The sequence below is a fragment of the Orycteropus afer genome, unplaced genomic scaffold, assembly GCF_000298275.1.
Source record: "Orycteropus afer afer isolate SDZICR_OR568_19922 unplaced genomic scaffold, OryAfe1.0 scaffold00254, whole genome shotgun sequence".
Lineage (NCBI taxonomy): Eukaryota > Metazoa > Chordata > Mammalia > Tubulidentata > Orycteropodidae > Orycteropus > Orycteropus afer.
This window is the reverse complement of record NW_006921841.1, coordinates 3,934,363-3,950,967: the sequence shown is the minus strand read 5'-3', so window position 1 is coordinate 3,950,967 and position 16,605 is coordinate 3,934,363. Positions and strand designations below refer to the sequence as shown.

General features: G+C 42.2%; 1 protein-coding gene across 1 annotated transcript in view; it reads right to left on the bottom strand.

The window, feature by feature from the left end:
• Positions 1–9,316, bottom strand: part of KLHL42 (kelch like family member 42) — a 27,276-nt gene extending 17,960 nt beyond the window's left edge. The window contains exon 1 of the mRNA XM_007949790.2: positions 8,445–9,316. Within this exon, the coding sequence (XP_007947981.1) occupies positions 8,445–9,316 (872 nt within the window). The remainder of the gene's footprint in view (positions 1–8,444) is intronic.
• Between the last annotated feature and the right edge of the window lie 7,289 nt (positions 9,317–16,605).

Genomic DNA, 16,605 nt, shown 5'->3' with positions numbered 1-16,605 from the left:
GAACTTTTCAGCTTGAACTTGTCGGCTTCTACACGCTTGTGAGCCATTTACCTAAGATAAATCTCTCTCTCTCTCTCTTTCTCTCTCTCTCTCTCTCTATATATATACACTTTGCTGGTTTTTGTGTTTCTCTAGAGAACCCAATCCAATACATCCCTCATTCCACATCTTCTTCTGAATCCAGTTTGAATTTCTGGAAGTTTCCTGTTCATGAAACTGTTTTTTAATTATCTTCAGGAAAATTTTACTTGCAAGTGATATTAATAATATTGTACAGTAATTTCCACATTTTGCTAGATCGCCTTTCTTTGGAACTGGCATAAATATGGATCTCTTCCAGCCAGTTGACCAGGAAGCTGTCTTCCAAATTTTTTCACATAAATGAATGAATGCATCCAGAACTGATCTGTTTGTTGAAACATCTCAGTATTTCATCAATTCCTGGAGCCTTGTTTTTCACCAATTCCTGCGGTGCAGTTTGGACTTCTTCAAACCCATTAGTACTTAATCATATGCTACCTCCTGAAATGGATGAACGTTGACCAATTCTTTTTGGTACAGTGACCCTGTGTATTCCTTCTATCTTCTTTAGATGCTTCCTGCATCATTCAATATTTTGCCCATAGAGTTTTTCAATATTCCAATTTGAGGCTTGAATTTTTTGGTCAGTTCTTTCAGCTTAAGAAATGCCAAGCGTGTACTTCCCCATTGACTTTCCAACTCCAGGTGTCTGCACATTTCATTATAATACTTTATTCTCTAGAGCTATTTTTTGATATCTTTTGTTTAGCTCTTTTACTTTATCATTTCTTCTATTAATTTAGATACTCTCTGTTCAAGAACAAGTTTCAGAGTCTCTTCTGACATCTATTTTGGTCTTTTCTTCCTTTCCTGTCTTTTTAATAACCTTTTGGTTTTTTTTATGTATGATGTCCTTGATGCCATCTCACAACTCATCTGGTCTTTGGTCACTGTTGTTCAATGCACCAAATCTATTCTCCAGATGATTTTTAACTATATTCAAGGTCATATTTTGGCTCTCGTGGACTTATTTTATTTTCTTCACCTTAAGCTTAAACTTCCATATGAGCAATTTCACAGTCAGCTTCTGGCCTTGCTCTGACTGATGATATTGAGCTTCTTCATGGTCTCATTCCACAAATGTAGTCTATTTGATTCCTGTGTATTCTATCTGGTGAGGTCCATGTACATATAGGTGTCATTTGTTGTTTAAAGAAGGTATTTGCAAATAATAAGTCACTGATCTTACAAAATTCTATCATACAGTCTCTGGAGTTATTTCTATCACCAAGGCCATATTTTCCAACTACCAATCCTTCTTCTTGCTTCTAACTTTCATATTTCTGTGACCAGTAGTTATCGATACATCTTGATTGCATGTTTGGTCAACTGCAGAAAATGGTAAAAATTTTCAATTTCTTCATCTTTGGCTTTAGTGATTGGTGTGTAAATTTGAATAGTAGTTGGGTGCAATGAATTACTTAATATGGCTCTTCTAGTCATGGCTTTTGTGACGCCCACCAGAGGACTGATGGGACTATGTAAATGTGAGGTGCCTGTGGTCCACCAAGGTGATTAAATAGCTTGTTAACAAAGTAAATAAACTACATGGCAACCTTGTGGGGGTGGAACCACGGAAATAAGATCCATGGAACCCTAACATGGGCATTGATCAGTTCTGTCATTCTGGTAGGCTTAAAATGAGCCAGCCCAAAGGTGGAAAAGGGAAATTACACTACCATCAAGTCAGAAGAGGAAGCAGGAATGAAGCACATTCTTGGACCCAAGATCCCTGCACCGAGATGGTAGGGAGATGGTGGTGGCAGAACTAAGAGCCTGGCATAAGAAGGACTGGTGGGCTACTAGGCCCATGGAGTGAGAAGGCGGAATGCCTTTGGGCAAGAAGTTTGCTGGTGGAGGGGGGTGTACCTAATGGCAGACCTAAAAGAACTTTGTAACACTTGCCCAAGCAGGGCAGGGCCCAGGCAAAGAGGCCAAGGGCTAAAGAGAGGTGTGCCTGTGGCACAGATGCAAAGAACTGATTGTCCCGATTAAAAATCTGTACCCTGATCCTGAATTATAACCTGTTACTTCTCTAATAAACCCATAATCATGATTATTGTCTGTGAGTTTTGTGTGACCAGTGAAACAAATTATCTAACCTAACAGAGAAGTAGGAGCTCTGGTAGCGTAATGCCTAAGGCACTTGACTGCTAACCACAAGGCTGGTGGTTCAAACCCACCAGCCACTCCTCAGAAGGAAAGTTGGTCAATCTACTTCTGTAGTGATACTGTCTCGGAAACCCAATGAGGGGTAGCTATGAGTCAGGTCTGACTCAATGGACATAACAACAACAACAACAAAGAAGTAGAGAGTGCCGTCAGAGGGAGAGCAGGTGTCAGAATTGGTAAAAGGTTGAAGGGTGACAGCTTGTCTGACCTTCGTCTCATAGGAACTAGCCTTGGACTGCTGAGGTTCATCTTGATTCTCTCTCCCCCTTGTGAAGTTAGAGAAGGTCAGAAGAAGATGCCACCACCATGTCCTTTTTGGAGTAGTACTAACTGGCCTTTTTTATAGGTGTATGGAGATTATTCTATCACTGATAGCACTGTACTTCAGGATAGATCTTGAAACATTCTTTTTGATGATGAATGTGACACCATTCCTCTTTGTCTCCCAGGACGTGAGACCATATATGGTTGATTCAATATGGCCAATACTAGTCCATTTCAGCTCACTAATGCCCCCAAAAATAAAAAATACTCACTGCCTTTGAGTTGATCCCAATTCATAGTGATCCGTCCTTGGGTTTCCAAAACGGTATCTCTACGGAAGTAGATTGCCCAGTCTTCCTTCCAAGGAGTGGCTGGCAGGTTTGAACCACCAGCCTTCTGGTTAGCAGTCAAATTCCTTAGTCGCTACTTTACCAGAGCTCCCCACTAATGCCTAGGAAGCATCAACACCCATGAAAGCAGCAGGCAAGAAATCAGACATACTGCATGTATTGCACTGGGCAAATCTGCTGCAAATGACCTCTTTAAAGTGTTTAAGAGCAAAGATGTCACTTTGAAAACTAAGGTATGCCTAACCCAAGTCATGGTATTTTCAGTCACCTCATAAGCATGTGAAAGCTGGACAGTGAATAAGGAAGACTGAAGAAGAGTTGATGCCTTTGAATTGTAGTGTTGCTGAAGAATAATGAAAATACTGTGGACTGCCAGAAGAACAAACAAATCTGTCCTGGAAGAAGTGCAGCAGGAATGCACCTTGGAAGTGAGAAGGCCAAACTTCATCTCACCTGCTTTAGTCATGTGGTCAGAAAGGACCACACCTGGAAAAGGATATCATACTTGGTAAAGTGGAGGGTCAGTGAAAAAGGGGAAGACCCTCAATGAGATGGACTGATACAGTGGCTGCAACAATGGGCTCAAGTGTAACAAGGATTGTGAGGCTGGTGCACGACCAGGCAGTGTTTTGTTCTGTTGTACACAGGGTCGCTATGAGTCGGAGCTGACTTGACGGCATCTAACAACAAATGCCTAGGATATCACTCTTTATGTGCTCCATTTCAATTTTTACAACTTCCCGCTTTCCTAGATTCACATCTACATCCTATGTTCCAATTATTAATGCAGGTATGCAGGTGTTTTTTCTCATTTCAAGTCATGCCACATCAACAAATGAAGGTCCCAAAAGCTTTATTCTATCCATGTCATTACAACTGACTCTACTTTGAGAGGGAGCTCTGATGGCGTAGTGCCTAAGGCATTTGACTGCTAACCAAAAGGCTGGAGGTTCAAACCCATCAGCCACTCCTCAGAAGGAAGATTGGGCAATCTACTTGCTTAGAGATAAGATACTGCCTTGGAAACCCAAGGAGGGGTCGCTATGAGTTGGGATGGACTTGATGGCAGTGAGTACCTACTTTGAGAAGGCAGCTCTTCCCCAGTCGTATTTTGAGTGTCTTCCCACCTGAGGGGCTCATCTTCTGGCACTGTATCACACATTATTTCCTGTTATTCAAAAGGTTTCCAGTGGCCAATTTTTCAGAAGTGAACCTGGCCCCATCCTTCCTCTTAGTCTGTTTTAGTCTGGAAGTTCCACTGAAGCCTGTCTACCATGAGTGACCCTTCTGGTATTTGAAATAATGGTGGCATAGCTCCCAGCATCACAGCATACACAAAAGCCACCACAGTATGACAAACTGACAGATTAGTGGTAGATTATAAAGCTACAAAAATGTAAAAATGTATTATTGATTGTAAAGGATTAAATGATGTCCTCAAAACATGTGTTGTAAATTCTAACCTCTATGCCTCTCTCTATAATTCCATTTGGGAATGGGTTCTCTTTGTTATGTTAATCATGTAGGATTAGTGTAGGGTGCATTTTGAGTCAATATCTTTTGAGATGTAAAAAAGAGTTTAAATAGGCAAGTAAAGGTGGAAGAGAGATGCCATGTCACAAGAGGATCACCAAGGAACAGAAGCTCAAGAAACAAGGACCTTCCTCCAGAGCTGACAGAGACAGAGAAAGAGAGACAGACAGAAAGCTTTCCACTAGAGCCAGAGCCCTATATTCATATTTCCAGGGTCCTTACTTTGAGAAACTAAATTTCTGTTTGTTAAAGTCACCTGGTTGAAGTATTTCTGTTATAACAGCACTAAATAACCAAGACGACATTGACAAAGGAATGGCCAATGTGCCAATTTGAAGATGGGAAAATCAGCCCTGATAACTAGTTTTGCAAATCTCTATGAGAATTGAGACTATTGTGAAATTTAGCAAAGTGTTATACCCTTACATTATACCTTACATAAAAATAAATCGCAAACATAGTCAAGATCTAAATATAAAAAGACAGAACTATAAAAGTACTAAAAGACCAGGTAAGTGAGTACTTTTATATTTTTGACTGATAAGAAGCTTTTCCTGTGCAATATACATAGGTCACAGGACACACGTGACAAATTTGATTAGAAAAAAATTAAATTACACTGTAAACCTGAAGTCGAAAGCGGTGGTCAACAAGCCCAGTGATGAGCTACATTGTCTGATCTCCAAGGTGATTTGTTTTTAAGTGGAGTAGGTTGCCAATATTTAAAAATATTTCACATACAACTATTTTAAAATATTTCACATACAAAACTGGATGTCTGATAATACCATATCCTCACTTCCACTTGGCAATAACTGGCTATGGCTAAGAAGTGAAGCCCTCTTTTGGTGGGGCAGTAGCTCTCTGGTTCACCGTGACTCCCACCCCCTCTCTAGTCATTGACTTTACCTTTATGGTCACTTCATGCATTTCATTCTCGAACCCTATCATAAAATAAAGGCAGGGGAAAATAAGTGCAACATTACACAACAGACAAAAGATTAATAACTGTATACGTAAATAGAACCTGAACTTCTAAAATGAGTATGAGAAAGATAAAAACTAGCAAAGGCAATTTACAAAAGAATACAAATGGCCAATGAACAAATGAAAAGAACAATCTCTCTTCCAATCAGGGAAATGAACAAGTGTTTTTGCCCATTAGACTGGCAAAAATGAAAAAGAAATGATGGTAATATCTTGTCTTGGCAAGAGTATAGGGAAGTGGCAAGCTCAAACACAGTTGATAGAAGGGGAAATTAGAACAAATTTTGATGGGCAATTTGGCAGGAGCTACCAAACTTTAAAATGTGTATACATTTTGCCACAGGGATCCTAGGAATCTGACATATGGACTCACTCACACATGTCTACTAAGATACACATGTGTACACCAGGATATTCAATATACTCTGGCAAGTGGAAGGTGCCTAATGCTCATAAATAGGGGAACGGCTAAATACATTATGTAGTGTTCCAAACAATGGATATACCACAGCCACTAAAAACAATGGATCTACATCTGTTGACAGAGAAAAAACTCAGGCAGTACCTTGTTATGTGAAAATATCAAATGCCATAATAATTAGCATCTAAACCAAACCAAACCCAATGCCATTGAGTCAAACAATTTTAGAGAGCTCCTCCTGAGTGGTGCAAACAGTTGACTTGATTGGTAACTAAGAAGTTGAAGGTTCAAGCCCACCCAAAGCACCTCTAAAGAAAAGGCCTGATGATCTACTTCCAAAAAAGTCAACCACTAAAAACCCTATGGAACAGTTCTACTTTGACACACATGGGTTCACCATGAGTTGGAATCAACTCAAGGGCAAACTGGTGATGATAATCAATTTTAGATTAAAAAAATATATGCATTTGTCTACACATCTCTATATATCCACATGCATACACATGCACACTTCTCCCTGTTAACCACTATTAACATATTTATATAAATATTCAGATTTTACAATGTGTTTATATATTTATAAACATAGATAGATAGTTAGATATATAGTTGTAGGTTTTACTCTATAGTTTTGCAATTATCCCAAGAAGCATATATTCAAGCATTACCTGAATGACTTTAAAAAAAAAACTCACTGCTGTGGAGTCGAATCTGACTCATAGTGACCCCTTGGGTTTCTGAGGCGGTATCATTACAGAAGTAGATTGCCCAACCTTCCTTACGAAGGAGTGGCTGGTGGGTTTGAACCACCAGCCTTCTGGTTAGCAGTCAAGTGCCTTAGGCACTTCGCTACCAGAGCTCCCTTAAAGAGGACAGAAAGTGTTTTCTAGGGAGTTGGGGAAAAAAAACTACCAGGATTTGTGGGGAGTGGGACAGGAAAGAACTCTTGGGAAGTACTGTGTTAGTTATGGAGCTAGAGATGGGGGATGGTGTGTTGAGTACCAAATTATGGTAATGCTGGAGATGAATGTCGTAAAAGTGATAGAGAATACCCATTCCTTTCTTCTACCCTAATCTGGTCATCACTCAAGACCATTGAATATGCCTTTGTTGTTTAAATTAAAGCTCTTAGAATTTCCTATTTCACTTCTGATACCAAATTTTAAGTATGGTATCACTTCAACAATGTAAAATTCATTAAAAAAAGGTTTGGAAGGAAATACGCCAACTTACTGCCTTTGGGAGAAGGGAGTAGGAGTTATATTCTTTCTGCTTCCTCATTCTTTTCCATTTTTCTTTTATACCTATGTATTACTTAAATCAACAGAAAAAAGAATACTTTGCAAAATAAATTTTATCTTATAGTGGAAATAAAGGCTATGTTCCCTAAATAATCTATGGCCTAGGAAGACACGCAGCCTAGTAAATGCGTGGTGGTGGTTTTTCACTAAGTTCCATTGAGTGAATTCTAACTCATGGTGACCCCTTGTGTATATGTGTATTAGAGTAGAACTGTGCTCCACAGGGTTTTCATGGTTATGACCTTTCAAAAGCAGATTGCCAGGCCTTCCCAGATGCCTCTGGGTGGGTTTGAAATGCCAACTTTTCAGTTAGTAGTTGAGCACTTAACTTTTCCTTGTCATCTAGGGTCTCCGAGTATGTGTAGAGGCTTCTCACTCTTAAGATATTCTTTTACTGGCTGTGAGTCCCCTTGCTCCACACTTCAGGGTAGGGATCATGGTGGGACTTGAGGTGGAAACAGGTGGTAGACTAGAAGAAAGGTCCTGTTCTTTCTTGAGTTACACTGATTTTCTCCCCATTTCTCAATGGCTCTGAACCTCTTGTGCCCTACCGTCTTTCTTTCCCAGCATCTCTCCCATTATCTACTCCTGGCTCTCATTTTCCTATTCCTGTCCTGACTATTCACTGCCCCCTAAGCTCCTCCTCTTCCTTTCTTTTCTTCAAATCACCCATATTCATGGTGGAAGATACGTAACATGGGAAAGGTGAGGCTGGGATGAATGGGAATATTCCATTTCTGCAGGTGACCATTGTCAGGCTCAAGCTTTGAGTCAATGGTCATGGTTATCTGAGAAGGAATTAAGAAGCAAAAAAGGATCAAAATACTAAAAGTCAATCTTATATAATAAAAATAAAATTCTAAAGAATATTTCCCACTCATGGATTGATGTCCCCAAGGGGAAGGCTTCAAAATCATTAATGAAAAAAAAATACCCCAAAGCCTGTGTTAAAGGTTATAATGTGTCATTATAAATAGGATCTGATGCCAAAAAAAAAGTTTTAAAAAAGCAAAATTAAGGAGCAGCTTTTTTACAAACTATCCTTCTAGGAAACCACATCACCTTTTTTTTTTTCCACTAGGAAAAAAGCAAAGAAAGCACTTTTGCCTAAAGGCTCAATACCTACAAGGAAACCACTCAGCTGGTTGACCTCATTGAGGCCTCTTCTTCCTTGTAAGTTCTTAATTCACTGGAAACTTGGCCAGAATCACTCTTGAGATGTCATTTCCACCTCAGCACAACCTCCTGTGACTGCTCGGTAAACATTAGTGGAATGAATTAATGAACAACTGAATGAATTGGGGGGAAAAAGCAACACTCTACTGGGGTGCTTACCTCTTCTGGTTCATGGAGGCCACCTGGAGCCACTCATTTGTGCTGGGGTTATAGGAATGTGCGGCGGAGATCTCCTGGCTTGTGATCCTGTACCCGCCCACTATGAAGAGGTAGTTGTCTAAGATGGCAGACCCGTACCCCCTGACGTTCACCAGGTCGGGAGGAAGGTTGTTGGCCAGCGGGAACCAACGTTCAGTCATCTCCTCGTATCTGAGCATGGATGGGGGCTCACCCTGGTAAGGATGAGGGGCCAGAGGTCCCCCTAAGAAGTCCCCTAGGGCCACAAGGACTGGAGTTCCAGTCATCCGAGCCTCTCTAAGCCTCTGCTTTAGGCTGACGTCCCCTGGGGTTTGGGGAGGAGAGCCTAGGAGGTGGAACTGGGGCTTGCACAGCACCTCGTGAAAGTGGATGACCATGAAGCGCAGACAGGCCTCCTGCAGGTCAGGCAGCCCGTACACCTGCGCCAGGCGGTACATCTCCAGGCAGTTGTTGAGCCGCACCTGAGACAACAGCAGCTGCAGCAAGGACGTGACTTGCAGGAAAGAAGCCGCTTCCACAAGCTCGGACAGCAGGCTCACCTCGTCCATGTCTTCCTCCTCCTCCACTCCCCCGCCCTTCTCCCCCCGTGGGCCCAGGAGCCAGCCTTCGCGGGCTCCGCCAGCGTTGATGAAGTCCAGCACCAGCCGCAGGCCCGGGGCGCTGAGGCCGCGCAGCTGCTGCACCTCGGGGCCGCCGGGCTCCTGGCTCAAGGCCTCGCGCATGCCGGAGCGGTAGAGGGCGCGGAAGTAGTCGCTCTGCTCGATGAGCTTCCTCTTGCTCACCGGGTAGCAGCGGTCCTCCAGGCGGATCTGCACCATCTCCTCGGCCGACATGGCTGGGGGGCCGGAAACTGAGTGGCTTCCTGCCAGATCTGCCGCTCTCCTCCCCGCCCCCACGCACTCGCCGGGTTCCGGGTTGGGCGCGCGGAGGGATGGCGGCCCGGGAGGAGGGAGGCTGCCCGCTCCTGAGCTTGCCGGGCCTATCTGGGTTACTGTGGGGCCCCCAGGGAGCACTCCTTCCTCCGTGCCCCGAAGACTGCGACTCAGCCTTTCTCCCCCAGAGCGGCGGTCCCGCCCTTCTCGTTTCTTTTAGCGACAAAAAAGGCCGAGCTCGCGCGGTCCAAACGTCTGGAGGCGGCCGCAGACCTCGCTCCAAGGCTCCCGGGAGGCGTCAGGCAGAGAGGGTATCCCAGCCCCCAGCCTGCAGCCTCCTCCCACGCCTCCGTTCTCACTTCCGCCCACAGGACCCCTGTAAACCTCTAGACCTGCGAACTAGATCCGGCTTTCGGAAGGAGCTGGGAGGCTGCAGGGCCTTCTGCGTCGGGATGCTGACGCGCAGGCAGCAGGAGCCTGGAGGGCGTGCGTCCCCGCAGCCTCTCAGGCACGTACGGTGCGCACAGGCTCTGCTGACTGCCAGTGTCTGGAATGATGCTCTTAGGTGGTAAAGGAGAGAAGATGAACCCAATTTGTGTTTTCCTTCAACTCTGCTTTACCCGGGGGCAGGGGGACAGGGAAAGAAGCGGTGTGGCGGGAAAAGATGCGCAGTCTGGGTCGAGGGGGTCAAAGACATCATGTTTGAGGTCATCTTTCTCGCCCAGTCTGGCAACGTGTCCCAGAGGGCTGAGGCGTACAGGAGGTCTCTGGACATGTCAGAATCCTAGAACGGATACTTAGGTACGATCATCATTTAGGTGCCATCTTGCAGAAGGCCCAGGCAGATGGCAGGAGGTTCTGCAGGGCTCAATTGATGGGGTCCACGGTGCACTGATGTACAGTGTTGGAAAACAGGGAGCTTGTCTTTGCTTCTGGGACCTCATTATATTCATGCTATTGGAAAGACTGAAGTACAATTCAGCTAAATTTAGATCACATGTGCCTTTTCTGTTTTTAAAATCTTAGATTATTTTTTAGCAAATATTTTCTAAGAGGCTTTTCCTGTTTCATTTAGTTAGGCTAGCCATTTTGGAGGCGCTCTGGTAGTATAGTGCCTAAGGCACTTGATTGCTAACCAAAAGGCTGGTGGTTCAAACCCACCAGCCACTCCTCAGAAGGAAGGTTGGGCAATCTACTTCCATAGTGATACCGCCCGGAGACCCAAGGAGGGGTGGCTATGAGTCAGGGCTGACTCCACGGCAAACAACAGCAGCCATTTTGGAATGTAATCTTTGGGTATCGGGTCTGGCCGTTTTTGTTCATATATGCCTACAGAGGTGGTTTTGCTCATCGTTGGTTACCTCACCCCAGTCCCAAAGTCTGAAGACCACTTAAGAAGAAACCACCTCTTCTCCATCTTCTCCCACTGAAGAAATAAAAATTTCACCCCAATTAATAGAAAGTATCCTTGTGTTGCTTCTGAGATACCAATCCCTCAAAGGGAGGGGAGTGGAAAGAAACATACTGTTATGGTTACCTAGGGCCACTCTGACAGAAATATATCACAAATGGGATGGCTTTAACAAACAGGAGTTTATTCTCTCACAGTTTGAAGCCTTTAAGTCCAAGTTCAAAGTGCCAGGCTCTAGGGGCTGGGTGAAAGTCCCACAACCTTGGGTTGCTGCTCTGCCTCGTGCTCCAGGCCCACTGAAGCAGGAGGCTTTTCTTCACTCAGCTGCTGGCTGCTGAGGCTGACAAACCCAAGGTTGACAAGTAACAAGGCACAGTCCCATAACCCCAAACCACACGGCAGGCCATCGATTGAAGTCCACTGGAAGTCCCAAGATTGGCAGAGCGAGGCAGGCTGCTAAACAATGACAGAACTACATGCAGAGTTCAAGCATGCCATAAGCTAGAAACAATCCCCAAGACTTCTTATATACAGGAAGCAGACCACATCCCAAAGGCAGCTACTCAGCTGCTTGTGGTAAATCCCACCATGGAGTTGACTGCCAGCCTTATATGGGGAATAACTACCACCAGCTGCCCACCCACTCAACCAGGCCCAGCCAAGTTGTCACACAAACTGAACTACCACACATACTGTTAAGTCTCCTTAGGGAGAAGGAGAGTGTGTTCACTCTTCTCTTATAAAGAATGCTTGAAAACTTCCAAGGGTTCCAAGACCAAGATTTGAGAACCAACTATAACAGTTCTCAATGTGGGGAAAACAGTGTTGGAAATTATTTTTAATCTCAATCCTCAACTCTCTTCTTGAATGACAGGATGTTCAACAATCTTGACTATTTCCCTTATTACAAACAGAAGATAGCCCACATAATGTGAATTAACATTGGATGTTAGGAAAACTCACTTGGAGCTAATGCTAATCCTCACCATCCTACCCTCATTTGGTTAATAATGGATCTTTTCTCTTATTAGAGTAAGTACCAGGGTAAGTGAGTTGCTATTGCTATGACTTCACTTTTTCTTTCTGAAGTTTTACATTGTGATTTTCACTTACACAATTATAATTACCAGTGGAAATCAAGCTGCATTGATTCTTCACTGAAAAAAAGCAAAACTACATTCAAATTACAAACTCATTTTTCCTTGGCGGCAGTGGGGGGGGCGGCTGTTGCATTGCATATTCTGGTAATAGATATTCTCTGCCATTAATATTTATCATTTGTATTTTGGTAAAATCACTGAGCTAGAAAGATGCTTAAATACCATCCAGTCTACTCTTTCATTTTACAGATGAGGAGCTAGGACTAGAGATACTGTGATCTGCCTAAGATTACAAGATAAACAGGCAGTGCCTGCCTTGGAAGCCCTAGTTTACCAGTAGGTCCAGAGTTCTTTCAGCCACAGAATTAATAATACAGGCAGGACACAGAAAAAATATAGCCTGACAATTAGAAATGTATCATATATTAAGGAATCATTAATTTTATTAGTTTTGTTGATGTAATAATGGCATGGCATACTATTGTATTTTAAAAATGTTTTTACAACTAAAACTTGCATACTGAATTGTTTTGGTTACTTTTTTCCGCTTTAACAGAAAGATACCACAAATGGGGGGTTTAATAAATGGGAGTTTATTCTCTTACAGTTTTGGAGGCTACAAGTCTGAGTTCAAAGTGCCAGGCTCGAGGGACTGGGTGAAAGCCCCTCAACCTTGGGCTTCAGCTCTGTCTATTGCTCCCAGCCCACTGAATCTGGAGGCTTTCTTCACTCAGGCAGCTGCTGGCTGCTGAGGCTGACAAACCCAAAGGTCAACAAGTAAAAAGGCACAGTCCCAGTAGTACCACACAACATGGCAGGCCACTAGTTCAAGTCCAGAAAAAGTCTGAAGATCGGCCGAGCATGCAGGCTGCTGAACAACAACTTGACTACATGCAGGGTCCGAGCATGCCATAAGCTGGAGCCCGTCCTCAAAGTTGCTTCTTATATACTGGAAGCAGCCCATATCCCTAAAGCAGCTACTTAGCTGCTCCAGTAGATTCCACCATGGAGTTAATTACCAATCTCACCATGGGTAATAACTACATCCAGCTGCCCGCCACTCAAAACCAGACCCAGCCAAGGTGACATACAACCTTAACTACCACATGAATCATGAGTGAAGTAACAGTCGCTGGGATTTGCTTTACAATAAACAAAAAGGAGGAGATAGAGAAACAAGATTGGCAAGATAATGACAACACTGAAGTGGGGTGATGGATTCATGAGTATCACTGTTCTCTCATATATATGCTTCTGTGCCCATATGAAATTTTTTGGTGTACTGCCTAAGGCATTTGACTGCTAACCAGGAGGCTGGTGGTTCAAACCCACCTGCCACTCCTTGGAAGGAAGGCTGGGCAATCTACTTCCGTAGAGATTCCTCATGTGTCAGAATTCTCATGAGTTGGAATCAAATGGACAGCAATGAGTTTGGTTTTGGTAATAGAAAAAAAAAAAAAAAACACAGACTTCTTTTGCAAAGGTTTCTTTTTTTCTCCCCTAAGAAGTGCCATGGTAGTGGTCTGGTAGCATAGTGGCTAAGGCACTTGACTACTAACCAGAAGGCTGGCAGTTCAAACCCACCAGCCACTCCTCAGAAGGAAGAAGGGGCAATTTACTTCCGTAGTAGGCGGTAGCCTTGGAAACCCAAGGCGGGGTCACTAAGAGTCGGGTCCGACTTGATGGCACATAACAACAACAAGTGCCATAAGGATTTTTATTTTTCAATTGCAAACTTCAGCTTGACAAGTTGTTAAATTGTATCTTCTTCAAAAGTATATTTTCCCTATTCTAAAAGAATATACATACTTCAATGCTGATTAACATTTTGTTAGGAAGAAGGGGAAGGTAAAATACTAGAGGAAGCAAAGAATGTCAGAGGTAAAACATAAAATCCTTTAGCATACTGCTTGGTTGTATTTGTGCTTCTTACTGTGTAATTTAGCTGCTTTGTTGTGAGGCCATTATTTTCTTTCTGATACACCATGAATAAGGACCTGAAATGCAAAAGACAGAAAAAAATTCTAGTAGATTTTGGTTTACATGGGGAAAATGAAGGAAACAAACATGCATCTATGACTTGTATCATTATTTTCTTGGATACTTTTGAAAAGTTAGCTGTTCACCTTGTTTCACCTGGCCTTTAAATCATTACTGATAAAACACCATTCTCACACCTCCTTCTCACACTTCTGGTCTCAGTGAAGGTACAGTCAAGACATTCTAAGGTAGTTAGAGGGTAAGTGGCCATGGATTTAGCAATAGCTTTGAAAAGTGAAGGGTCAAATGCAGTAATAGGCAGTATTGTAGGGGATTTTTGCTAGGAGTTCCCTTCAACCCCACTATATTTAAAATAGGCTTGGATTTATCTGTGCCTCCATCAGTGACAATGCCAGATTGAGCAGGTCAGCCAAGAACAGACTGTTAGTCTTTCCGCTGTCCCTTTAGAATCTTTCACCAATGGATGCTTTTGTCTCCTGACTGTCATAGATATGCCTCAGACTGGTATTTTCTTGTCTTTTTAAAACAGACTAAAAAAACAACAACAACAACAACAAAAAAAAAAAAAACACAGTCCAAGAATGATCTGTATTACAAAAACAATTCAAGTACAATAATATCATTGGGGCAAGATCAGCTTCAACAAAGAATTTGGGGTGTTAGCCTGATAATACTGAAAGCTTTTTGGTTCCTGACAAGATAACATCATTTAGGACTGGGAGCATCATAAAAGATGGTATCATCTTAATAATTCACATAGTAAGTTTCTGTTAAGGTAGAGATGGGGTCAAATCAATATAAACATCTTTATTCACAAATGGTCTAAAATATTATCTCTGGGCATCATGAACATATTGCTTATATATACCTGGAAATATAATTTTATAGATCTGTTATTGACTAATCATTGAACAATATATATTGGCCTTTATAGAGCTGTAGTTCACCTCAAGCACTTTACTTGCTGTTTTGCAAAAGACTAACGTAATGGTCAAACACAGAGTTAGGCTATTTCTTTAAATATTTATGGAAAGCATACCTTTTGACCTAGCAAGTGGGAAAAAAAAAATAACTACAAGATGTTTATCACAGTATTGCTTTTAATAATGAAAATTTGGACAGCAACATATTATACAATTATAATAGTTACTAACATTTGTTGAGTGTTATTGTGTGATAGGCACTGCTGAAAATGTTCTATATGGATTACAATACTATGTTTATACTATTTTATAGGTGAGGAAACTACAGTGCTGTGGTATATTTATCCAATGTGTAGATCTCTTTAGAGACACTGAAAGATATTTTACATTGGGTTTTTAGAAAGCAGGTTATAGAACAACATACAAAGTATGATTCCATTTATGCAAAATTGCATGTGTGTGTGTGTGTGTGTTTGAATGTTGTTGTTGTTGTCGTTATGTGCCGTCGAGTCGGACCCGACTCATAGTGACTCCTCCTTGGGTTTCTGAGGCGGTATCACTATGGAAGTAGATTGCCCCATCTTCCTTCCGAGGAGTGGCTGGTGGGTTTGAACCACCAGCCTTCTGGTTGAATAGTGCTCTCTAAAAGAAAGCTTACCAAAATGTTAAAATTGTGTGGACTTGAATAGTTTTTCTATGTTTTGTACTTTTTTATATGACTTGGGTTTTCTTAAATAAACATATCAATTTAAGAAAAGCAAAAATACATTTTTAAAAGAAAAATTAATAACATTTACATTTCTCAAGTTCCGCCTCCCCCCCCCCTTTTTTTTTAACAACTTGTTAATTTTAGTGCTAATGAAATAAAGCACTTACTGGTGAAGATCAAAGACTATAGCCTTCAGTATGGATTATACCTCAACATAAAGAAAACAAAAAATCTCACAATTGGACCATTAAGCAACATCTTGATAAACAGAGAAAAGACTGAAGTTGTCAGGATTTTATTTTACTTGGATCCACAATCAACACTCATGGAAACAGCAATTAAGATAAACAACATGTTGCATTGGACAAATCTACTACATAACCACCACCACCCACTGCCATTAAGTCAATTCTGACCCATCAGGACTAGAGGACAGTGTAGAACTGCCCCACAGGGTTTCCAAGGCTGGAAATCTTTATGGAAGTAGACTGCCTCACCCTTCTCCTGCAGAGTGGGGGGTGGGTTCAAAGCACTGAATTTTTGGTTAGCCCAGTGCCCTAGCCACAGCACCACCAGACCTCCTTCTGCTGCAAGGACCTCGTTAAAGTATGGAAGAGCAAAGAAGTCACTTTGAAGAATAAGGTGTGCTTGACCCAAACCATGTTATTTTCAATCGCCTCATATGCATGTGAAAGCTGGACAGTGAAGAATACGGAAGACTGAAAAGATTGATACATTTGAATTATGGTTGGCATAGAATATTGAATATACCACGGACTGCCAGACAAACAAACCAATTTGTCCAGGAAGAAGTACAGCCAGAATGCTCCTTAGAAGCAAGAGGGTCTCTCATACTTTGGACATGTTATCAGGCAGGACCAGTCCCCATCATGCTTGGTAAAGTAGAAGGTCAGTGAAAAAGAGGAAGATTCTAAACAAGATAGACTGACACAGTGGATACAACAAAGGGCTGAAACATAGCAATGATTGTGAGTTTGGTGAGGACTGGGCAGTATTTCATTCTGTTGTACACAGGGCTGCTATGAGTCTGAATAATACAATTTGAATATTTAGCATAAGGGTGAAATATTGACTGTTTTTCAATT